We start from the raw sequence: 23,784 nt of genomic DNA on the forward strand, positions 1-23,784 counted from the left end.
GCAAATTATAAGTATACAGGGGCATTACATGCTTATCTCAAATATCAATGATATGTTGTATTACACTCAAGGCACTGCTCAAAGCATCAACACGCACAAAATTCTAAAGGCGGTGTTTCCACCAAGGCTATTGGTCAAAAGTTCAAATAAAATACACTATTTCTACATTGAGGTATATATGGAAAGTTATAATTACATAGCATGCAATACAATCACTCCCACCATTTTAATGAACTTCATTCCTTTCATTTATTTTTCAGAGAGAACTTGTGCTGTTGCTCTCTCAACTTCCAAAATAACGTCTCGATTCTAAAGAACCATGAACCGCCCCTTTGTTTTCTCCTATGATTACCTGTTATAACGAAAATCAAGATATACAATTGAGTTCCAGAACATGGCATGAAAAATAATGCAACGTGACATGTACACTCTAGGAATCTAGAACGGAAAGCAGACTATCAAATCCTAAGGTTGAGAATGAAAAGAAGTTTTGATGTTATGACGGGGCCAATGCGGTATCCACATTGGAACACCAAAGAACCTTGGATCCTTGTTTGCAGACATTGATTATTAACTTGATAGGGCAGCAGCGCTAGAATCAGAAACCTAGTAATCGCTTCTTATCCAAAAATTTTAATACGAAGCAGAAGGGAAATCAGTTCCGTTCTTTGAGTATGACACGAATATACTCAGATAAAATATACTATTCCATAGAAGATCACTAGTGTTCTCAATTATTGACACCAACCTACGGCAGTTGCTCTCTGTTGGCAATAGCATATGATCCCCTTTATTGTTTAATCCATGAATGACTTTATGTTTTCATATTTAGCATCACATTAGTCCTTAAAATTTGGCTAGAAATGTCCACCAGACATCACATTTACTTCAGTTTAGCATTTCCAGGTATGACAGTAAATTGTTACCAGCTTCAGCAGTTATTCCAGTATGAAAGCAAGCTTGGCAGTTGTCAAACTGATGTAGCGTTCATCTCCTTATCCCCTTGTCTTGAACCAAATCATTATAACTTTCAAATTTGATGTACCAAATATTCCTTACTTTTGTAATTAACTTTTTTCCTCATTTGTTCTATAGAGTTTGCCATGCAACCTGGCTTATCCTAAGGAATACAAATCACCAGTTCTTCTGGTATTGATCTTCTCGTGTCATTTATTTAGTCAAATGCAAAAAATGAAGTATAAACAGACGAGCATTAAATTCATGTTCAGCAGGTCTATCTTCATAAATGTCTCCAGAGATTAAGGACCAATTAAGCTTTATCACAAAAAAAGAACAAGCCAGAAAGTTACAGTTATTCTTGAGTTGTCTTACCTGTGACCAAAGTTCTTTCTCCACAAGACCTGAGAATCAATTTTAGTTAGATATTGATCATCAAGGCATTTCCATGTTTTGATGGACTTGACATCTCCCCAACTGCTATTCGCTGTTTTATCCAAACGAACAACTACCACTCTTGCTCTCCTCGACCATCCAGCCTTTCCATAAGCATGATATCCAAATCCCCCACCATAACAGAGCTGTATGCCTTTTAGTTTACCACAGAAGTCATTGACATGATCATGGCCAGTGAAGACTGCCTTGACATCTCCTGTTTCAACCAAGGTTGTGAAGAAGCCAGAATTGACAGAAGCCGAGCCAATCTTCTCCTGTTTCACACCTGTGAAGTTTGATGAGTGGAAACTAGCATATTCTGGTAAAGGAATGTGAAAGTATGCAAGACCAGGAGCAGCTGTTTTCTGAGGCACAGGTTCATCCTTGTATGCTCTCTGAAGAACCAAGATAATAATTAGTCAGAGGTTTTCATCAAGCAAAAAAAAAAAAAAAAAACTGAATCAGTCAAGTTCTTAGTATAAAAAATGAAAATCCACACAAATTCACATCTGTAAGCAGCTATTTAACGAAAGAGAAACAGGATGGATAGAATATATGGACCAGATAGAACAGCACCTCAAGCTTTGCGGACGTTCTTTGGAACCAAAGTTGTTGTGAGGGTTTGATCCAACCATATCCAGAGATTAAAGAAGGGACAGTGGAGTAATCTCCACTGTCAAGAAAGTAAAGATTAAGAACTGACTTGTTGCCAAGTTCAGAGTTCTCAACCCCACGGATCTCCAAGTTATAATTCCCAAAACCATCAATGAAGTCTACGTCTGGTGGATTGACTTTAGACAGTGTGTTTTTCAACCCAACAATATGTTTCATCACCCCTTCTCTAGAGAGCGATCCTTCCTGGTCATGGTTTCCCAAAACAGCAACCCAAGGTATGTTAGATTCAATTGCAGGAGCAAATGCAGCATCCAGTGATTTAGCCGAATCGTCAGCATCTTTTCCAAAGATATTATCCCCTGTATACCAGAATTCGAGCATAATTAGTTAGCTTAACCAAACAAACTTGGCCGCCAGAGGTGCAATAAAGTCCAAAAATCGTTTTATTGCCATCTTTTTCCCCTTTATATTTTATCCCAAGTACAAGTAATTGCCTGTTTAACACGTCGTAGCGGGATGGATCACCTTATAAAACTTGGGTGCTGTTTATAAAGTGATTTGAAGTAAGAAGTGAAGATCAGAATACAGATGAAACACGAGGAAAAAAGAACCCAAATAATTTTTTTTTTAATAAAGAGGGTAATCTATATTAATAACAGAAGTTGAATACAAACAGACAAGAACAAAATATCACAAAGAACACTTTCACCACCTTATAACAGTAAGGTGGTGGGTGATCAAAAGTCCGAAAGGAAACAAGATCACGAGAATTTCCAGCCAAAAAATTAGCACATTCATTGCCTCCCTATAAATAAAATTAAAACTAACAGACCAATACTTTTGGATTAGGTTACTGGCCTCCTGAATATAATCTTGGAATGGATGGTCAGTAATATTGTCTCTCAAGATTAGACTGAAATAGGATAACTCATCAATACCTGTAAATACAATTAGATCGGGTTTCTCAGCAAGGATCATCCTTCGAATGAAAGCGGTGGTATTCAGGTCAGAACAAGAAGCATACTGAGAACGAAGCACATCCAAACAATGCGTGCTTTTACCATTTGCGTAGTGCATGTCCGCCACCTGCAATATCCTAAATTCGCCGTTACTTCCGAACCGCAAATTCACTGCGGAGACGCAAATCGGAAGTAAACAAACTAGAGAGAGTATAATCGCCGCCATGAAGTTGAAACCCTTTCCACTCCTCACCCTCTTTCCCCCATAGGAATTTCTATTATTCCAAGTCATAACAGCTTTTGAAAATTTGGGTGAAATTTTGGCTAGTTCAGCTGGGGGCAGAATTTGAATATGGATGCTAATCAACTACAAATCGCAGGTCAGGTTTTGATCGTTGGTTTCTCGTTACTGATCAACACCACTTTCACTTCCCCCGAAATGATTATCTATATCAAGTCTGTGCCACAGAATATTCCCGCCCGCCGGAGACCATTGAGTCAACCGGTTGGGTCCCCCGGGGGGGTAATTAACAATTAACATTTTTTTTTTGCTATTAATTAACATTAACAATTTTGTTTGGTAAGCAACGGGGCAAAAGCCCAAATTAACATTTACAATAATAATTTTATCTAAAACACAATTAAAAAAAAAGACATTTCAATTATCAGATTGTGAAATCTTCAAGAGATTTTGAAAAAAATAAATAAAAAACTACATCATTCATTAAAAATTAAAATTATTCCTTCCAAAATCTCGTCTCATTATACTAAAAAAATATACATACTATACGCACATTAATTAACATGAAATAATTTATTTTTAATATATTTACTTTCCATTAGATTTATTTTTCATTTTCATCCCCTTTTGCTAAGACTTTTAAGATGTCCAAAGATAGATTAATTTGTAGCTTCTAATGTAGTAATTGTTTAATCCTTCATACATTTGGTCTTATAATTTAGAGAGAGAGAGAGAGAGAGTGATTTGAATTTACAGAGCGTCATGAGAGTTCAGATATCATCACATGAGACTTTAATATAAAACAATCCTTAAAAAATTCATAAAATATTGTTTCAATTTTATACAAGAAGAAGAAAAAGTATCCATCACAAATAAGCATGAAGAATTTCATTTCAATACCATGGTAATTTATACATGGCTAGCGCAGACCAATAATCCCTCCAAATTAACAAAACAGAACCATATATTCAAAGGGTAAAAAAATACCAACAATATACTGTCTTATTGTACAAACAATGAACAAACCACACAGCAGTGCAGCACTAAGAAGGGACCGAAAAAAAAAAAAAAAACATCAAGCATTCTTATTTTTTACGCCTGAAGGATCAGAAGCCTTAAACCAAGGAACCCATATTGAGGTTGTCTTCTGATACATCCTATAAGCCTCTGCTCTGTACTTTTGGTTCATCATTCTATCTTCCACAAGCTTAGTCACATAAACCAAACACATGGTATTACCTATTGTCCCTATGCAGCTCCATCCATATCCTATGCTCCAAGCATATAAAGCTAGGCCCCACCACCATAGTTGTTCCCCAAAGTAGTTTGGATGCCTTGAGTAATACCATAGGCCCTTGTCTAGAATAGGAACTAAGGGTTTTCCAACATGTTTAAGGTTTTTGTTTCTTGTTACAAAGTTATGAAGTTGTGCATCAGCAAAGTATGCTATGAGAATGCCAGATGAACACATTACAGTGGCCACCAAGTCCATGAGGTTCAGAGGCTGATTCACTGAGTGAATAGCGTAGAATGGAAGAGATAGTGCAATCAGAAGCACCTGCAAAAAGTGAGACATATTATTAAGGTTTAAAAAAGGACTGAAACAGGATCTTTTTATTACTTTTTTCTTGAAAGGTTAAGAAAATGAGAAGATAATGAGAAGATTATTAGGCTGATGAACCTTTGTACTAGAAACTGAAAATATTGAGTTAAAGTTGCACTTTTTTCCTGTCTGTAAAAATTTTCATAGGAACTGATCCGCTTGAAATAAAGTATAAAGACAAACCTGCTGAGAGAAGTAGACAGTGAAGAATGAAATCCACCACCAACGCTTGCCATAGCAAAGGCTCATATTGGTGAACCTCCAATCCTGTCTGGCGCCCCATTGCCAGTTCTCTCGCCTCAAGTAGTTATGGCTCAGCCTAACACTCCAAACCCAGCTCAACAATATCACAATCCTTGACCTCCACCAATCACACTCTCCCAAAGGGTGACTTGCAAAGTAATGTACAAGCATCACAGGAATCATCGTCCAATACAGGTCAATCATCTGCATCATCAATCACAGTCCACAAAAACCTCACCTTCAAATCAAACCCAGAAACTATCTACTCAATCTATGGTGTGTGAGTGTGAATGAGTGAAAACGTACCCAATGGCTGCACTGGATCAGGCCAATGACCCAGAAGAGGACAGTGACGTTGAGGAACAAGAGGGCATTGGGAAGCAAGAGGGGGTGGTGATAGCACCATGTCCAGACGTTAGCATCAGTGTCAAGTATTGTAGAGTCATAGTGGTAGTGGAAGGAGAGATAGAAGAGTATTGAGGGAAGAGGAACAAGGAATGCTATTGCAGCGTTCTTCAGATTCCTACCCATATGGTTGATGCTTGATTCTAAATTCATATGATTTGGTGCGTTCAAGGTTATGTTCTCCCCTTTTTATAGCGTCTTGAAAGGGGGGAAAAAGGTGAAAACCTGAAACCCCCCAAATGATAGGTGTCAATGGAGAGGCATCCATAGAAATCACTTTCTGCTTGTGGTTCCCACTTCTCACACGCCCACGTCGACCTGGCAAGATTTCCCCTTCAAATTAAAAGATACTAGTGTTGAAGTTTATGTATTGTGTATTCTCACCTCCTAAGGCTGCAAATATGGAAGAAATTGGGTTATCATGGAATCTAAGATCATGCTGCTGCTTAACTTTAAATTTAAGTAAAAAATATAAATTAAAAATCTCTCTTTTTCTTCTTTTTTTTCGTGAGCCTGGTTTTCATGAAGGTAAAAATACATTTTGATCTTTTAACTTTATATAAGATTTTATTTTAGTCTCTTTATTCTATTAAATGTCTTTTTGATCTTTTAATCCTAATATTATTAATTTCATTGACAAAAATGCCAAAATTAAACTTTTAAATCTTGATAAAATATTATCAAATATTAACATATTGAAGTTATTTTTTAAAAAAAATGACAATAATTAATACAGAAAATTATCATTTAATATTAGCGTTATAGTTAAAAAATTAAAAAACCAAACTTAAACCTCATATAAAATTAGAGAGTTAGGAGATCAAAAGTTAACTTCTGGCACAAATTAAAACTTGTCCTCCATGGAAGAGATAATCTAGCAGGTCGATAAAGCTGATAGTATTGTAATGATGTTTGCAGCCTATAATGGAGTGTACATGTGGTAATAATATAACGATTAAAAGCAATTCACATGACAACTCAATTATGCTCTTAGCTTTGGTCCCCCACATCCATGGAGCTTTTGAAATCCCCGCAATATCCGCAGACAGAGAAGAAAGCAAGAAGAATGGTAAGTCCAACGAAAGTATTGGGTTGGAGAGGGACCATAGTTGTCATCAATGGCTGCTCACTCTGTTTTCTGCTCTTACCATCATTAAACTATTATGCATGCTCCTCCAATGACAGAAAGCACTGCCCACAGTATTTTCTTAGCCATCTTCTTCCAGGTTTAGACAGCCTCGTTCTGCCGCTTTTTCTGCATTTAGCTTGCACAATCTGTTATCATAGCATTATACGTTTCAAGAAATTGATTATTGTTCACTGTATATAAAGTTCTAAAGAGTAATTATCTGGAGATGTTGCGTTCTGCTTGTTATTGTGACTTTTGAGAAAATCTGGAGCAAGAATCTGGAGATGCTATTGTTGATGGAAATTACCATATGCAAATATCTCAATTACACACGCACGCACGCACGCACGCACACATATATCAAAAATGTGTCGTGGTTCTTGCGATACAAGAAACTCCCATTGGCTTGGATCTTTGGCTTCAGTGCACATAAATGTTCACGAAGGAATATAAAAAAAGTATGATATCCCCTATATTTCTGTGGGATGAACTTGAAACATGCCCTCACTTTCCAACTATAATAACTTTTAGGGGCAACTGATTTAAGAAGATAAAATTGATTTAACAATGACTTTTTGTTATCACACGTTAGACATTAAATCCTTGTGACTCTTTGGTGCTATATTCACCTTTTGGTTTTTGTAGGGCAACTCTCCGTTCAATGCCACCAGCAAGCTGTTTCACTAGCCTGCCCAAAAGAGAGAGAGAGGATGAGGGTGAGCATCCTATGCTGTGAGCATCCGAAGAAAGCGGGATTTAAGGAAATAATGTAGAGCACTGGCAATGTCAATCCTCCTCGGAGACTTTTTTATTTGGGGAGACTTTTCAAGTTGATGTCAATTGTTTCTATGATTCTATCATGATGAACGACTAATAATTGACAATTTATACGTTAGCAGATTGGCACATACAGGAACCTTTTGTATTAGCTACCACATTACTAGATTCTGGTTCAATTTTAACTTATGATGAATCAATTGTTTCTGATAATGTAAGGACGCGTTGCTTGAAGTACAAGGGCACCGCACCAATAGAGAAAATACCCAGCAACACATTACAGAAAAGAGCCATCTACACAGAAATTTTAGCAAGATGATGTATATGCCTAAACAATTGAGAGCAGCACAAATTCAGAGTACCACTAGTAGAACGCCCCCAATTATCAGTACCCCTACTGTGCTCGCAACGCAAAGATCAGACGTCCTTAACAATAACGTATAGCTTTAACATTTCAAAAATTAGACACCACAAAACTCTCTGTGGACCATGCCATCTTTAGGCATCTTGAGATCCCAGATAGAGATTGATTTAAGAATATCAACGCAAAAGCACAAGGCTTGTGATTTGGCGGCATGGCTCTATGCAGAGAGATATCATTCACGTAGAGTTTAACTATATTCCTCCTCCCAACCAACAAACCCACCATGAAGAAAAAGAGTAGGTGTTGAGTTATTATTTTCTTTAAAGCACCATTTCCAGACCCTTGATGGCCGAGTTGCATCCAGAATTATTGATTGTCTTGTTGATGCCCATCAGGTCCACCATCCTCCCCATCCCCATAAGTAACCCATGGTAGCATTGACTCAAACAAGACAGCCAATGCACTCCGGTTGGTAACATCACGATGAACATGGCCATTTCCATGCAAATTAGCCATTTCATTCTCATTCTGCATAACCTCTCTCATCCTTGGAGCGCCCATAAAATTTTGCAGATTCTCTTGAGGAATGGAAGCCACCGAGTCAGAAAAATCAGAAACCAACAAATGTCCATACCTAGCAAAATAGAAGACTTCAGTTTAATAAGAGACCAAGTGATGGGGAAACTGCTACTGGCATAAACACATAAGTTGATTGAGCTGCTTGGGGGAAAAACTTGAGGTTTCACATATTAGTTTATTTCCGTCATTTCTTCCACCACTTATAAATCACATGCACAGGTTTCAAAGATTAACTATGCAACACCTCAAGTAAACTAGATTCATTTCAAAGCACATGCGTCATTCAGGGTTCTCCTATTGCCTAAAAGAGAACAGAAATACACTTCAGACAAGCAGTGTATAGACTTAGATGCGCCTTTGAAATGCTGCAAGTACTTGTTCACAAATAACAATTAATCAAACATCTCGTCATTATTCTAAATAAACCAACCTCAGAACATAAGAAAACATAATTGAAAACCTAATTTTAGATAATTGAAAACCTCACGCTTTTTTAATTTTTAGATAAACACGAAAATTTACCAAAGAAAACGAAATTCACTTACTCATTTTTCTCAGATGAGAATGCTTCTTTTCTGACACAAGCCCAATCCTTTACCTCACTTCTATTATTTTCTGTAGTTTCAAGCACTAGTTGTGCAGCATCACTGAGCAACTTCTGCAGTTTTGGAAGCCTCCATATAAGATAATTTCTTTCTACATATATATTTATCAAGTGATCTTGAGATGGAATTCCTATTTGGTCTGATCGGAAAAAGGCATGCTTGAGAACATTTGTCCACACACGATCTTTCAAAGGTACTTTTGCCACTAGCTTCTTTATAACAGAAGGATGAAGCATCAATGCTTGTTTCATGAGATCAGTTGAAGAAGCCTTTTTAGCATCCCTACAACCATCTTCTAACGCCTCTTGCTCAAGGTAAAACCGGCAAACAGCAAGGGAATAAGAGAAATTTGGGAGCAACCAAATGGAGTTATCGCTTTTATAATCTTCGGAAAATTTTTCCAGCCATGCATACTCCTCAGCTCTCAAAGCAAAGTAGTCAATGCAGAAAATTGCCCCCATGGGATCATCAGAATCTAGTGAAAGCAGCAACTTACAGACCTCTAAAGCAGATCTATGACAGCCACGCCTGTCCAAATTCTTCATGTGAGTAAAAAGAGCTGTGAACATCGGTTTGTTAGTTTCATGGCTGAATTTCAATTGACAATTGCCCTGCAGTGGAGTGAATATGGGATGCCATGCGCACTCAAGGGCATATAGACACTTGGCAGTAGCATCTGCAGACATCTGTTGCTCACCCACAACCTTGAAATACTCCGCCATTGTTAAAAGTGAATCTAGATGATAAGGATGGTACAGTAATATGCTAGCTAAACCATTTAAGTCATTAATTGCTTTGGCAGCTTCAAATGCCTTCTGAGCTTGAGAATAGGATGACGTGTGTTCATATCTACGTCACAGAACAAACCACAATTGAGAAAATTGAATAGAAATTAAGAGGGGCTATAGAGACAAATGACTATCATTGTTGTCGTAGTTTATGAACGAACACATTAATTTAATAATAAGGTACTGAACAAGAAATCAACCTACAAAGATTAAAGGAACTCTGGCATACATAAAGAACACAATCACAAACTAGACCTAAATTCCACCCTCCACTCCTATTTCCAAAGAGGGTTGTCAGGGAAAAAATTCCCCACAAAAGGGAGCCAAAAATAAAATAAAATAAAATAATAACAAGAAATTTAGAGTCGTTCAGCCAACATTTTGATTGGTTAATTTTATAGGGTGCTTCTATTAAGTCCTTAAACATACATGGGCATATACTGAAACGGGAAGGGCAGGATCTGCCCAGCAGATGGTGCAGAAAAATGAAGGGGAGGTCAATATCAGCAATAAACTAAATAAGAATAATCCTTACCTAAAGTAGCTATATCCATCCTTTGTTTCCAAAAATTCCATGGACAAAGAACCATCCCACCGGGGCCAATGGTCAGCTGGATGGACGAGAACAGTCTTCCTAAGATTATAGTGTCCACGCCTCACCCCTCGAATTGGCCTAGAACTGCCAGCTTGATTACTACCCTCGAATGATTTTACTACCTTGGAACCAAATATTCTTCTCAGCTCATTTTCAGCATTCAAATATTTAGGATCCACTTGTAATATGGAGAATGACTGCTGCTTAACAGTTTTATATTGGTGTTTGCTGTTCGCTATTCTGTCTTTTGTAGAGACATGTTGCTTAGTAGAAGAGTTGACATCTATTGATAAACTCTCCAGAATATGGTCCAATTCTTTTTCACCTCTACCTTTATTTGACGAAGAATTATCCTTGTTTTTCTTCTTTTTCTTCTTCTTTGATTTTAGATTAGACGTTGAAGCTACAGCTGTATATTTCAATGAAGGCAACTCCTGTTTATCATCAGATCGCCTCAATCTTTCATTGGAAGTTGTCGGCTCGCTTTCCTGCAGAAAAGAACACCATTTAATTGATGGAAGAAAAAGATTTCAGATGTCTAATGAGAACATTCCCTACCTTCAACAAAGTGCTCCCAGTTAAACAAACTTTAAGTCAGATATGAAAATAAATTATAGAACAATCATCACCTTAACGGGTGATTTCCGGCATATTTAAGAACACCAAGGCCAAGTTAGAATTTTTCTTATTTTTCTCTGGGCAAAGAAGTGCGATTATATGGTTTAATAGAATGTGAAAACTATTCGAGCTGAAAATGAAGAAAATTAGAAAATAAACACAAGATATTGAAACTTGCTAATCCAACTACTTTCTGCTTACCAATAATATTAAAGAGAATCCAATCCAGACATGATATTACATAAACTAATGTTGCAGACATCCAAGGATTTGAATCGAACTTATCATTACCCCCACAACCCTAACAGATAAACAAAATACTCTTGCAATTGACATCAAGCTAGCTAGTATTCAATAAGTGAACCTGGTCTGGTTCAGAATCATCGTCATTGAGGAGGTCGAAGGGATTGATTGAAGAACGAGATACGGATTCTGGGGACACCGAATCTTCTCCTTGGAGCTGATTCTCTTCTTCCTCTTCCTTCACTTCAAGGGGACGGTGTTGTTCATTCAGGACCCTCTTAATCAACCTAGCTGACATCGTTTTCTGTCTCCTAAGTGAATCTAGGTATCCGATATAGGAGGGGGAAACAAACCGATGCTTTTCTCTATCGAATGGACAATCAAAGGCAACCTCTTGCAGGCGAATTCCTGCAGCTCAGTTAAACCCCTCTCATCACCGACCATCGCTTCGTCGTTCCAAGAGCAAGTGGCATCATGCAGAATTGCGCAGAAGGCCTAGTTTTATTTCCTTGGACCTGATGGACTACACTTTTTAGGCCCACTTTATTTTGGGCCGCAATCGTTAGGCCCACTGGTTTTGGGCCTAAAGATTTACGCCTACTTTTAATTGAGGGCCTTCGGCCTAATCATCATCGTTGGACCTTCTGTCATTTGCTTCTATTCTCAAGTATCCGTGATCCTTCCAAAGCATATGCAGCAGGTAACTCTCTCCATTAAAAAATATAAAATATTTTTTAAAATTAAATATCTAAAAATTAAAAATATTTTTCATTCTTCAATATGTAATTAGTGAGTTTTATTATTATTTTCATAAAATAATTATAAAAATTCATATTTTAATTCGCTTGTTATTATATTTTTATTTCATTTCTTTGTATTACTCATTTCAAAGTATAAAATCTATGGAGTAGGAATGTATAATTCTTGCAAAATAAAAGTAGGCAAAACTATAGGGTAGCATTCTAATATATATTTTTCGGCCAAAAAAAAAAACTTTTCAAGGAGAACTGTAGGTAACTGATTCCCTTTTAAAATTGATGTATCCAAATCTTGAGCCTTTGATTTTTTTTTTTTTTGGGTCCTTTTCTTGCTTAACTAGTCCCCTTTTTACCGGGTCTGCCAATGCTAAAATTCTATCACATTTGTTTACTTTACTATATTAGAATGCTTACAGAAAATTCATTTTTGACTCGCTCAGGACAGTTTCCAGGGATCTTCCCTTTTCATGGAATTACATTTTTTTTATTTTTTTAATCTACTCGTTCGAAGAATAACTAAAAGTCAACGTAAGACCGGAGGCGATTGAAATATAGTAGTAACATTCATTGAAGGTACAGCGCAATCCTGTTGGATAACCGAATCTATGGACCCACTTTCTTGCCTAGTCCACCCTATTGGCAGTATCAAGTAAGAATTTGAGGCCGAAGTTAATTATTTATATTATAAATATAGTAAGAAATTAACGAAATTGAGTTTAGCCAAAAAGATTAGATTTAATTTTTTTTACTATGTGATGAATCAAAATTAAAATATCTATTAAAAAATATTTATATTTAATATTCAACTCTATTTTAAGTGGAATTGTTTTCAATAAAAAACATGTGAGTAATAAAAAAACATAGAAAACTAATGACCAAATCTTAAAAAAAAATAAAAAATAAAGAAGGCTTCTACTACGTGATGTGGAGAATTCAACCACCAGCTCCTTAGATCAATTTGAGAAAATTTTACCAGTTCTACACAATAAAATTAAATATTACAAGATTTATTCACAATGGAATATACAAAGATGACAACTTATTCATGTTGCTATATTCAATTGTTAATAGACCTAATGGTATTTAATTGTCATGTTTAAAACCTAACTGTAATTATCCTAATCAACAAACCAGCTTATAAGATCAAATTAAAGGATTAACTAGAAATGTTCCTCATACATTATATGAGAATATTCAAATTTTTAAAGAAAAACAGACATGACCTGAAAAATATATATATATATATATCCATGCATTCAATACTTCAATGACTAATAAATTACCGGAAATATATATATATCTTGATTGTATATTAAATTATTAATATCAAATTAATAATCAATAAAAATAAATAAATTGTAAAAAAATACTCCATCAATTTTTATATATAAAGCATTTTTTAAAAACTTATTTTACCCCTAAATATAAGAAATGCCATGATATTTTTAAGTAATTAAGTAATTTTATCTTTGTTTTAAAAAAAATAAAAGAGATATTAATTATATACTTTACCCGTTGCTGCCATAATATTAATTCAAATTATTAAAAAAATTAAAAAATTATTGTAAATTAATGTAATTTTAATTAAATAACAAACTTTTATTAGTATGTAAATTTTGATTAAAAACACTTTATATATTGAGTAATTGTATTTCACATGATACATTGTTATTGATTATATGAAAGGCAAGGTGAAAATAAAAAATAGAAAATGCACCATATATACACGATCAAAATTAAATTTTAATCGTTTCACCTATGGTCACGGCTTGCTTTCGAGCAGCAAAATTATATTATCCAGCTTGTTGCAAGTTCAAACAAGAGTCATAATTACATGAAATGACTTGAAAATAAAACATAGAATTTCGAGCAAAAGAAGAAAATAAAACAAAGAATTCCATAGACGTACATAAAGTCCCACCAAAAAGTGAAATCCACTGAATTCTGAGTCGAGTCGAGTCGATACCACCATTCTCCCGCTTAGCTTCCTGTTTCAGGGCCAATGGATGGAGCGCTCCGATGCAACAGTCCCCAACACCCCAAACTGCTCTTACCAGACTGATCAATAGCAGTCCCCATATATCCCCCATTCTTTCCATCTTTATCTGCCCCATCACCTTCATCAGCGTTTTCAAGGCAAAAAGATCCCCATGACATAATCTATCCTGATGACACACAGATATCCCAGACAAATGCCACCCCCATCAACATCATCAACAAGAAGACTCTCTGCCTCCCTTTCATCTTCCATAATTATGGTTCTGAGATTAGTGGCCTTTCTCATCGTACCGTTAGTTCTGTCTTGCCTCGTTGTCAGTGTCTCCTCCTCCTGTACCCAATTGGATAACGAGTCTCTCTTGGCCTTCTCCAGTAATATATCCACGCTTTCCTCTCACCCTCCACTTAATTGGTCTGCTTCCGTTGATTGCTGCTCTTGGGAAGGCATTCTTTGTGACAAGGGAGATAAGGATAATGGGGATCAGCGAGTAATTGGCTTATTGCTTCCATCCAGAGGTCTCGCCGGTTCTATATCCCCTGCTCTCACTAACCTCACTGGCCTGTCTCAGCTCAATCTCTCCCACAATCGACTTTCTAGTAATCTCCCAACCCAATTCTTCACACTCCTTAATCACCTGCAGATTCTTGATTTGAGCTACAATCGTCTTTCCGATGAATTGCCAGCATCTGATCTTAATAATAACAAAACCAGTAGTATTATCCAGGAGCTTGATTTGTCTAGCAATCTATTTCAAGGAACACTCCCTTCTTCTTTCCTTCAGTACCTTGAAGCTGCAGCTGCAGCAGGGACCTTGACATCTTTTAATGTTAGTAACAATAGCTTCACAGGTCAAATTCCCACTTCTCAACTTTGCGTTAATGAAAGCCTCAGATTCTTGGACCTTTCCTACAATGATTTCAACGGTTCAATTCAATCTGGCTGGGGAGCATGTTCCAAACTCGAGATTTTCCGAGCGGGTTTCAATTTTCTCACTGGGCCTCTTCCTTGTGATCTTTTTGATGCTGTTTCCCTCAGAAAGATTTCCTTTCCCCTCAATAAACTCTCTGGAAATATTGATGATGGAATTGGTAGCCTTACTAACCTCACAGTCCTGGAGCTCTACTCCAATGACTTCAGAGGATCCATACCACGAGATATTGGTAAGCTATCCAAGCTGGAAAAGCTACTGCTTCAGACAAATAATTTGACAGGTACTTTACCCCCATCTCTGGCGAACTGTGTCAATCTTGTCCAGTTAAATTTAAGGGTCAACCTCTTGGAGGGGAATCTTGCAGACTTTAATTTCTCAGGATTCCAGCGGCTTACTACTCTTGATCTTGGCAACAATAATTTTACAGGCAATTTACCAACAACCCTTTATGCATGCAAATCACTTGCTGCATTAAGGCTGGCATCTAATCAGCTTGCGGGACAGATCACCCCAGACATCCTTGGACTTGAGTCTCTGTCTTTCCTATCAATATCTACCAACTACCTAAGAAATTTCACAGGAGCTATGAAGATACTCACCGGCCTCAAGAACCTTAGTAGCCTTGTCCTTGCAAAAAATTTTTATAATGAAACCATCCCATATGATGAGAACTTAGTCGGCCGAGATGAATTTCAAAAACTCCAAGTTCTAGCCTTGGGTGGTTGTAATTTCACAGGTCAAATACCGGGCTGGCTTGCAAGGCTTAGGACGCTCGAGGTCATTGATCTGTCCTATAATCTCATCACTGGTTCAATTCCTCCTTGGTTGAGCACACTTCCGCAGCTATTCTACATAGACTTGTCGCATAACCACCTTACAGGAATATTTCCCAGGGAACTCACAGGAATTCCAGCATTAACATCACAAGAGGCAAATGATAGAATAGTAAGGTCTTACATGGAGTTACCTGTCTTCATTGTGCCAAAGAGTGCTTCCCAGCTGCAGTATAATCGGCTTTCCAACCTACCACCAGCAATATATCTGAGAAACAATAGTCTCCGCGGGAATATTCCCATGGAGATTGGCCTAATGAAAGTCTTGCATCAGCTGGATCTGGGCAATAACAACTTCTCTGGCAGTATTCCAGTTCAAATTTCTAACCTGACTAATTTAGAGAAGTTAGACCTCTCAGGGAACCGACTATCTGGTGAAATTCCTGCTTCACTCAAAAGCCTTCATTTCTTGTCATTTTTCACTGTGGCAAGAAACGATCTTCAAGGAGAGATACCAATAGGTGGCCAATTTGATACTTTCCCTCCTTCCAGCTTTGCAGGAAACCCAAAATTATGTGGTTCACCTATTCAACGCTCTTGTCACAGTCCACCAGGTGATAGCACAACCTTGAACAAAAAGAGAACCTTGAACAAAGGTAAAGTAATTGGAATTGTCATTGCAGTTAGCTTTGCTGCCATTAGTATCATCATTGTGTTCACAATCTGGATACTTTTCAAGAGGAGGGTCAATCCAAGAGGAGATACTGATAAGATTGAACAAGAATCAACTTTTGCGGACTATAACAATGGTTTTCATCCTAAAATAGACAAGAACGCTAGCCCAGTGGTATTGTTCCCCAATAAAACAAATGAAATCAAAGATCTTACTATATCTGAGATCTTGAAAGCCACTGAAAATTTCAGTCTAGCCAACATTATAGGATCTGAGCATTTTGGTTTAGTTTATAGAGCGATCTTACCAGATGGAAATAAACTAGCCATTAAGAAACTTATAGGAGAATTGGGGCTTACGGGAAAGGAATTTAAAGCAGAGGTAGAGGCTTTGTCAACAGCCCAACACAAGAATCTGGTTGCTTTGCAAGGTTATTGTGTGCATGATAGCTTTCGGCTTCTCATGTATACTTACATGGAAAATGGAAGCCTAGATTATTGGTTGCATGAGAAGGCTGACACTACATTTCAACTTGATTGGCCTACTCGAGTGAAGATAGCACGGGGTGTGAGTTGTGGGTTGGCTTACATGCATCACACATGTGTGCCACACATCGTACATGGCAATATAAAGTCAAGCAATATCCTCCTTAATGAAAATTTTGAAGCAATCATTGCTGATTTTGGGTTATCCCGGTTGATACTTCCTTATCACACTCATGTTACAACTGAACTTTTAGGTACATTAGGTTATATTCCACCTGAGTATGGACAAGCATCTGGGGCCACTCTTCAGGGAGATGTGTATAGCTTTGGGGTTTTCATGCTTGAGTTGCTCACTGGGAAGAGGCCTCTTGACATGTGCAAGACAAAAATGTCAATGGGACTGGTTCTTTGGACGCAACAAATGAGGAGTGATGGAAAACAAGATCAAGTCTTTGACCCACTTCTAAGAGGAAAGGGCTTTGAAGAGGAGTTGCTGAAGGTGCTTGATGTCGCCTGCATGTGTGTCAGCCAGAATCCTTTCAAGAGACCAAGCATGAGAGAAGTTGTTGATTGGTTGAAGAATGCAGGATCAGCCGAGCAACACCAGAATGAAGACAAGAGAAATGTCTGTTCTTCAACATATTTTCACAATACATACGCACACCTATGACAAACTTTTTGCACTTTTATAATTTTAATTTTCAGCCATGTAACTGATGACTCCCATGTGCCGAATGTTTGCTGCAGTTATCAAACTTTAAAGAATCAGTAGTATATTATTCAATCCATAATTAATTTGATAACTCTCCACTTTCATTACAAGGTTAAAGGTTCATTGCTTATGCAGAATACTACAGGTTTACGCAACAGCATCTTCCATTAACTCTTTTTCTATTATAGTCAGCATCCTAAAAATATAAATGTTGTTTGATGCCTGTTCCTCCTTACCTCTTATCTTGTTATTGTAGCACCCTTAGTGAATTTATTATCAATGTTCCCCTTTTTCTTTCAGTTTTGTTAAAATTTGCTCAAGAAAAGCTTGAAATAACCCAATTCCAGATTACTTGAAACTTGAGATCTTCAAAACTTGTGGTATTAAGGGCCTCGTCTCTATTCCCAAATCCCTACAATAGTGCCTTTATCAACATCTCTATTACCTATGATAATCATTTGCGGCATATAACCATAGTTCAAGTATATTCTTCTTCTATGACATAGAAATCTTTTTTTGCAGTAATTTAAGCCACACACAGCAAGCCGCCACAGTAGATATTAGAACCATAACTTGCCAAACCAAGTCGCTATATCACATTTTCCACTCCTCCAATTAACCCTCTTATGTTTTCTGTTCCTTTTTCTTCAATTAAGGATTTTGACAGGTTGTTATTAAGCCATGCTCAAAACAGACTGACAAGATCCATTGAACCAAAAATAGTACCAATGAGAAGAAGCATGGGCAAACATAGGATATATTCCCCAACTAATGAAATCAATCAGGCCTGAGCTCTATAACAGTTTACAATAACAAATGAAACTTTAAGAAACTACTGTCCTAACAGTGAACTACAGGGATTTACAGTTATAGGAAAACAGGGCATTCCAACAGCAATCAAAAGAAAAGAGGAAGAAAAATGTTTCTAGCCTTGGAGATTCTGGGACTTCCAAATTCTTCTACCAATCCGTAAGCCCACTGCCCCAATTCCAATTTAACAACATCATATCTTTCACTCAGGGATTCTAACAGAAACATAAAGAATTGGACATTGCATCAAAATGCTAAAGACAAATATGTGACTAATACTTAAGGCTAGGAGTGTTCTACAGTTTAAAATTCCACTGTATATCTCAAATAAAATCTCAGGTAAATTTGTGTGCATAAGGAGAGTGCAGTACAAGACAGTAAAAAGAGTTCAACATTTACGACGTTGGATGTCGTGTCAAATAAAAAATATAAGGTAAATTTCAAGGACAGAGCATCATAGCAAGCACCTCTAATTAGTATCAAGAGAAACTGACAATGTTTTAAAATATTCATCGCAAATATCAAATGACAAACAAGGGCAGACCAATTAAATATAGGTATTGAAGGTTTTGCGCCGTGAAATTGGCAACTACATATGTTTTTTAGGCATTTTTACTCCTTTTTCCCCTTCTTGACCGCAAAACAATTTCCTCATCAAACAAAATATTTTGTCCTGGGAAACGAGACAGATACATAATTGAAAAAATTTAACAAACTAAGTGAGATTATCATCTGAGGCCAATAGTATCAATACTATAAATACAGAAACCATCCACTCATATGGGGCTGGGCAGATGGCGTAGAAAAGAAAAAGGAGGCCAATAGTATCAATCTTATAAATAAGAATGATTTTTATCTAAAGATATTACGTTCATCCTCTGTTCCCAAACATTCCATAGATATAAAGAACCATCAAAATGGTAGGGTGGCAGGACAAGATCAGTCTTCCAAGATTATAGGGTCCAAGCGTCACCCGTCAGATTTGCCTATAATTGCCAAAAGCTTGATGACTACTCTCATATTCTTCTCCGCTCATTTTCAGGATTCAAATAAATTCCAGAACAAACACCTCCTTGATGAGTTGTTTCGGATATCTTTCCCAAAGCCAAAGCCAGGTTAGATTTTTTTCGTGTTTATCTCGGATAAGGGAAACCGAAATGGAAGAGTACAGAAAAAAGACGAAAACTCATATCATACCAACTGAAATAACTACTTCATCTGAGCAAACATTCATATAAGCCTTACAACTAACAAAAATCAGTTACTATGATATAATTGCTTCAGATTCTAAATATAAACGCCTAACATTTTCGCAGCATCAAAGGCTAGTGATATGTTTGATTTCAATTGAAACAATTTTTTTTTTAGCACAAGTAAACTCCACTGACATAAGGAGTGAGACAGTATAAACCAATTGAAACAGATTATGAAAATTACTCTCCGATGAAAATAAAGGCAGTGAGACAGTATAAACCAAGATATTGAAACTTGCTAGTTCAACTACTTTCTTCCCTATGGTAATATCAAACAGAACCTAATTCACAAGTCACAAATGATAGGTGAAAGGCAAATGTGGCTTGCGTTCATGACCTGGAGTCAAATGGAGCATCACTCATCGCCCACCCACAACAATCCCAAAGGATAAACAGAAAAAAACAAATTTCTTTTTTTTTTTGGGAAGATGCCAGTTCGAACTCGTGTGCTGCAGTTTAGAAACACTCAAGTAAACCACAAAGACACGGAGTAACTGGCAAAAAAGGAGAATTTCTTAATTGACATAGAAGCAAGGATCACTAACTAAACCTGGCCTGGTTCAGAAATCAGAATCATTCTCATTGTCATTGAGCTTGAGGAGGTCGAAGGGTTTTTTTTTTTTTTTTTTGACAATAAGGTCCAAGGGATTGATTGATGAGCAAGAGGCGAGTTGTGGGGAGCCGACTATCCGCTGCTAGGCTTATTAGCTTTTTTGGACCTGTGGGCTGTCTAGCTTTGAGCCCATTTATTCTGATAGTCTTTTGGGCTGTAGTTTAATGGGCCTGTATTAAAGAAGCTTCGAACAATGCATTTTTCTCAATTCACGTTTTTAAGAGTATTTGCCACTGAGCACTAGTGTACATTTTGCCAAAAGGAATACTGATGTAGTACCTTGTGGCAAAAAATAATAATAATAATAATAATGTACGCTATTAAAATATTAATGTAAAATGAGAATAAATATAAAAATTTGAGCGGTAAATGTTAAAATTATATATCACTATTTTTAGGGTGAAATTATATATATATTGTATTTTTTATTGTCACTTCATTTCCTTTACTTTACCAGGGAGATAAATTATAGGAAAATTAATCATTTGACTCGTTATAATTCAACCTCTAAAGTTTTGACTCAGTTATAAATCAGTTCTTGAACTTTTTCTCTTATAATTTAGTCCCTGGAGTTTCAACATCTTAAATATTGGTTTCTATATTTTAAAAATAAAATTATAAAAATTAAAAATATTTTAAACTTATAATATTTATAAAAATTAAAAAGGTTTAATAATTTAAAATATTAGTAATAAATTTTAAAATATTTTTAATCTTTATAATTTTATTTTTAAAAATATAAGAACCAATATTTAAGATATTGAAACTCTAACGACTAAGTTGTAAGAGGTAAAGTTTAAGAATCGAGTCAAAATTTTAAGGACTAAGTTATAACGAGTCAAAATTAAAAAATTAAATTACAATCAAATCAAAACTATAAAGATCAAATGATTAATTTTTTTAAATTATAATAACAAGTTGACAACTAAATTATATATCATATTATTTTTAGGGTGGAGTTCACATTTTTGTCTTCTAGGTAAGTAACTACAGTTGACATAAGTGTTAAGGGCTGTTACTTAAACAAGAGATTAGGATTCAAATCTCATATCTTGGGTGTGAAACAATTTAATTAAGGGAGGTTTACTATTTACTTTCAGTGCTTTAGAAAAGATAATTTACTTGTGTTCGAAAAAAGAAAAATATGTTTCAATTGAAATAAATTGAACATAATGTCATTCCCAAGGGAATCCAAAGGGAGTCCGAATTGATGGCTCTAGAGACATTTTCAACGTGTCTTGTTTTTCCCTTATAAATAGTACACGTTTTTATAAATTTTATATTATATATAAAAATGGCATTTAAAATTTAAAAGATTAATTTGATAGCAGTTAAAATTAAAGAAATTGTTAAAAATGAGTCATATATATTTTGTTAAGTATTTGCTCAAAAAAAACTTTTTTTAAAGTAGCTTCAATTTGCAAATATATGGATCTTATTGCAAACAATCAATAATGACACATGAGACTTGAATAATAGATACAACCAACACTTGTAATTTTAAATATTTGATTCGATCTTTGTGATCCCTTTTTCAACAAATTTTGTAAACCTAATTATTATTGAATTAATCTTTTAAAATTTAAGTGTTACTATCTTATATATAAATAAATTTTTGAGAAAATATTACTTTTAATTCTTATACTTTATTTAAATTTTGTTATAAGTTTTTTTTTGTGTTTTAAATCCTTATGCTTTTCTCATGTGCAATATTAGTCCTTATAATTTTACAAAAACATTGACATGATATAAATGGACTCGGCTTCTCTCCTTTGAGAGAAGCCTCCTCTGCCTCAAGGCAGAGGCTTAATATAAATATGGACGGTTCAAATCTAATTTTTTATTTTTTATTTTTATTTATATTTTTAAAATAAAAAATATATAAAATTATAAATTTTTAATAAATATATTTGTTAATCTGATAGTCCAAATATAATATAGATGATCTAAAATTAATATTAAATTTTTTTAATAAATTTACTGTTCTATTCAAAATATATTTATACTGTTCATAAGATATTTAAAAAATTAATTTAAATTTTTTTATATTAAATTTGAGGTATCTATATTAAATATGGACTGTCAAATTAATTGATATATTTATTAAATTTTTTTATAATTCTTATATATATTTTACTTTAAATATAAATAAAAAATAAAAATAAAACTGTTAAATTTAAACCGTATAAATTAAATTTAATATAAATGATGTTAAAATTAATGAGATATCCACTAACATCATTAAATTTGTGCTTGTGCATTAATTTGGCATCGATGTAAAATTTTTAATCAGTAAATATAAAAAAAGCAACATTAAATCAAATTGACAACACTGGTTTGGACCCTCTTAAACGCAGAACACCCTTTTACTTGTTTCCAAATCAGCATTTTTAATTTGATTTGATGCCGCCTTTTTTTTATTTTTGCCAATTAAAAATTCCACATCAGTGCTAGATTGACATATAAACACAAATTTAACGGTGTCGTTGGATACATCAATAATTTTAACACAATTTATGATATGTCAACGTATCTCTAAAATTATAAGGATTAATATTGTAAATGGAGAGAAGTACAAAGACTTGAAATATTGAAAATATATGCATGAACTTATAACAAAATTAAAACAAAGGGTAAAAACTAAAAGTAATATTTTCTCTAAAATTCTAAAATAAGATTATAAAAACCCAAATTTATGGGAGTGGCTGGGATTAGAGGTGTTCACGAGACGGGACGAGACCGGGACACCCCCGTCCCGTATCCCGTCCCGAAAAAAAAATGGGACTGAATTTTAGTCCCGTGTCCCGTCCCGTTCTGAAAGTCGTCTCGTCCCATTAATAGTCAAGACGGGACCGGGACAAGATCGGGATGTCCCGCTGTCCCGATAAATGGAATAATGTTGAAAAAAATCTGGATAACAATGTTCATTAAAATTTTAAATCATATAATTTATTAAGTTTAAAATCAAAACAACACAAGCACATAAATAACAATAATTTAAAATCAATTATTGAATTATATTAATCACAACTACATATTATAATAACAAATACAAGTGATTTTTATGTTATAAGATTAGCAATAACAGGCAAATCAAACACAACATCAAATTATTATTCTTCTACTTTAGTGAAGATGTACCAAGCTAATTACTCTTCTAAAAATAAGCAAGAAATATGTTATAAATAAAAGTTATTAAATAGATAAATATAAGAATAAATTATATTAATATAATTAATATATTATAAAAAAAGATATCGTCATATTTACTCAATGCCATTAAAATTATCAATATAAAAAAACTTTAGTTTTAAATAAGAATTGCAAGTATTAAAAGTATAATTGATATACTTAATATAAGTATAAATTATATTAATATAATTAATATATTTAAAATAAAAAATAATATATATAATATTCGGGACAAGACGGGACGTTTCAATGGTAATCCCGTGTCTCATCCCGTCCCGAACCCCTTTCCTGTCCCGTCCTGATATAATCGGGATAATACCGGATCAATTAGGACGGGTCCAGACTTAACACTCCTAGCTGGGATGATCACCCCTCCAATGGATGGTTAAAAGTTTGATCAGTCTCTCATGCCAACGGTGGATACTTCTT

General features: G+C 35.2%; 5 protein-coding genes across 6 annotated transcripts; 2 read left to right on the plus strand and 3 right to left on the minus strand.

Annotated features, from left to right (window-relative positions):
• Window positions 1-136: 136 nt before the first annotated feature.
• LOC129291329 (probable inactive purple acid phosphatase 29) lies at window positions 137-3,464 on the minus strand. The gene is made up of 4 exons (XM_054928620.1): window positions 2,946-3,464; window positions 1,969-2,366; window positions 1,333-1,787; window positions 137-352 (listed from the first exon to the last, which is right to left on the minus strand). The coding sequence occupies exons 1-4, from the start codon at window positions 3,256-3,258 to the stop codon at window positions 349-351; spliced, it is 1,170 nt and encodes a 389-aa protein (XP_054784595.1). The 5' UTR covers window positions 3,259-3,464; the 3' UTR covers window positions 137-348.
• A 611-nt stretch (window positions 3,465-4,075) lies between these two features.
• On the minus strand, window positions 4,076-6,454 carry LOC129290999 (uncharacterized protein C594.04c). Its single transcript, XM_054928076.1, has 3 exons — window positions 5,360-6,454; window positions 4,994-5,257; window positions 4,076-4,765 (listed from the first exon to the last, which is right to left on the minus strand). Exons 1-3 carry the CDS (start codon window positions 5,609-5,611, stop codon window positions 4,283-4,285), a joined length of 999 nt encoding a protein of 332 aa, XP_054784051.1. The 5' UTR covers window positions 5,612-6,454; the 3' UTR covers window positions 4,076-4,282.
• On the plus strand, window positions 6,449-7,514 carry LOC129291000 (uncharacterized). Its single transcript, XM_054928077.1, has 2 exons — window positions 6,449-6,684; window positions 7,233-7,514. The coding sequence occupies exons 1-2, from the start codon at window positions 6,471-6,473 to the stop codon at window positions 7,358-7,360; spliced, it is 342 nt and encodes a 113-aa protein (XP_054784052.1). The 5' UTR covers window positions 6,449-6,470; the 3' UTR covers window positions 7,361-7,514.
• A 104-nt stretch (window positions 7,515-7,618) lies between these two features.
• On the minus strand, window positions 7,619-11,624 carry LOC129290998 (uncharacterized). Its single transcript, XM_054928075.1, has 4 exons — window positions 11,278-11,624; window positions 10,236-10,783; window positions 8,853-9,761; window positions 7,619-8,362 (listed from the first exon to the last, which is right to left on the minus strand). The coding sequence occupies exons 1-4, from the start codon at window positions 11,452-11,454 to the stop codon at window positions 8,095-8,097; spliced, it is 1,902 nt and encodes a 633-aa protein (XP_054784050.1). The 5' UTR covers window positions 11,455-11,624; the 3' UTR covers window positions 7,619-8,094.
• Window positions 11,625-13,878: 2,254 nt separating this feature from the next.
• On the plus strand, window positions 13,879-17,578 carry LOC129290856 (tyrosine-sulfated glycopeptide receptor 1-like). 2 transcript variants are annotated; one of them, XM_054927913.1, is made up of 2 exons: window positions 13,879-15,124; window positions 15,272-17,578. In XM_054927913.1, exons 1-2 carry the CDS (start codon window positions 14,083-14,085, stop codon window positions 17,443-17,445), a joined length of 3,216 nt encoding a protein of 1,071 aa, XP_054783888.1. In that variant the 5' UTR covers window positions 13,879-14,082; the 3' UTR covers window positions 17,446-17,578. The 2 variants fall into 2 exon arrangements, with proteins under 2 accessions (XP_054783888.1, XP_054783887.1); XM_054927912.1 differs by having other exon boundaries at window positions 13,879-17,578.
• The last annotated feature ends 6,206 nt before the right edge of the window (window positions 17,579-23,784 follow it).

Source organism: Prosopis cineraria, unplaced genomic scaffold, assembly GCF_029017545.1.
Source record: "Prosopis cineraria cultivar Desert tree isolate PC_DT_omini unplaced genomic scaffold, ASM2901754v1 PC13, whole genome shotgun sequence".
In the NCBI taxonomy this organism is placed as follows: domain Eukaryota; kingdom Viridiplantae; phylum Streptophyta; class Magnoliopsida; order Fabales; family Fabaceae; genus Prosopis; species Prosopis cineraria.

Bases quoted from the DNA above. Each gene is read 5' to 3' on its own strand.
- LOC129291329 (XM_054928620.1), bottom strand. From the start codon at position 3,258: ATGACTTGGAATAATAGAAATTCCTATGGGGGAAAGAGGGTGAGGAGT. The intron at 2,367-2,945 runs GTATTGATGAGT...TCTGGTATACAG, and splicing joins CGATCTAATTGTATTTACAG to GGGATAATATCTTTGGAAAA. The intron at 1,788-1,968 runs GTGCTGTTCTAT...TTGGTTCTTCAG, and splicing joins GAACGTCCGCAAAGCTTGAG to AGAGCATACAAGGATGAACC.
- LOC129290999 (XM_054928076.1), bottom strand. From the start codon at position 5,611: ATGAATTTAGAATCAAGCATCAACCATATGGGTAGGAATCTGAAGAAC. The intron at 5,258-5,359 runs GTACGTTTTCAC...TTGATGATGCAG, and splicing joins TGATCCAGTGCAGCCATTGG to ATGATTGACCTGTATTGGAC. The intron at 4,766-4,993 runs GTTTGTCTTTAT...CACTTTTTGCAG, and splicing joins CTGTCTACTTCTCTCAGCAG to GTGCTTCTGATTGCACTATC.
- LOC129291000 (XM_054928077.1), top strand. From the start codon at position 6,471: ATGGAGCTTTTGAAATCCCCGCAATATCCGCAGACAGAGAAGAAAGCA. The intron at 6,685-7,232 runs GTTTAGACAGCC...TGGTTTTTGTAG, and splicing joins TCTTAGCCATCTTCTTCCAG to GGCAACTCTCCGTTCAATGC.
- LOC129290998 (XM_054928075.1), bottom strand. From the start codon at position 11,454: ATGTCAGCTAGGTTGATTAAGAGGGTCCTGAATGAACAACACCGTCCC. The intron at 10,784-11,277 runs GTTCACTTATTG...TCTTTTCTGCAG, and splicing joins ATGATTCTGAACCAGACCAG to GAAAGCGAGCCGACAACTTC. The intron at 9,762-10,235 runs GTAAGGATTATT...TCTGTGACGTAG, and splicing joins GATGGATATAGCTACTTTAG to ATATGAACACACGTCATCCT.
- LOC129290856 (XM_054927912.1), top strand. From the start codon at position 14,083: ATGACACACAGATATCCCAGACAAATGCCACCCCCATCAACATCATCA.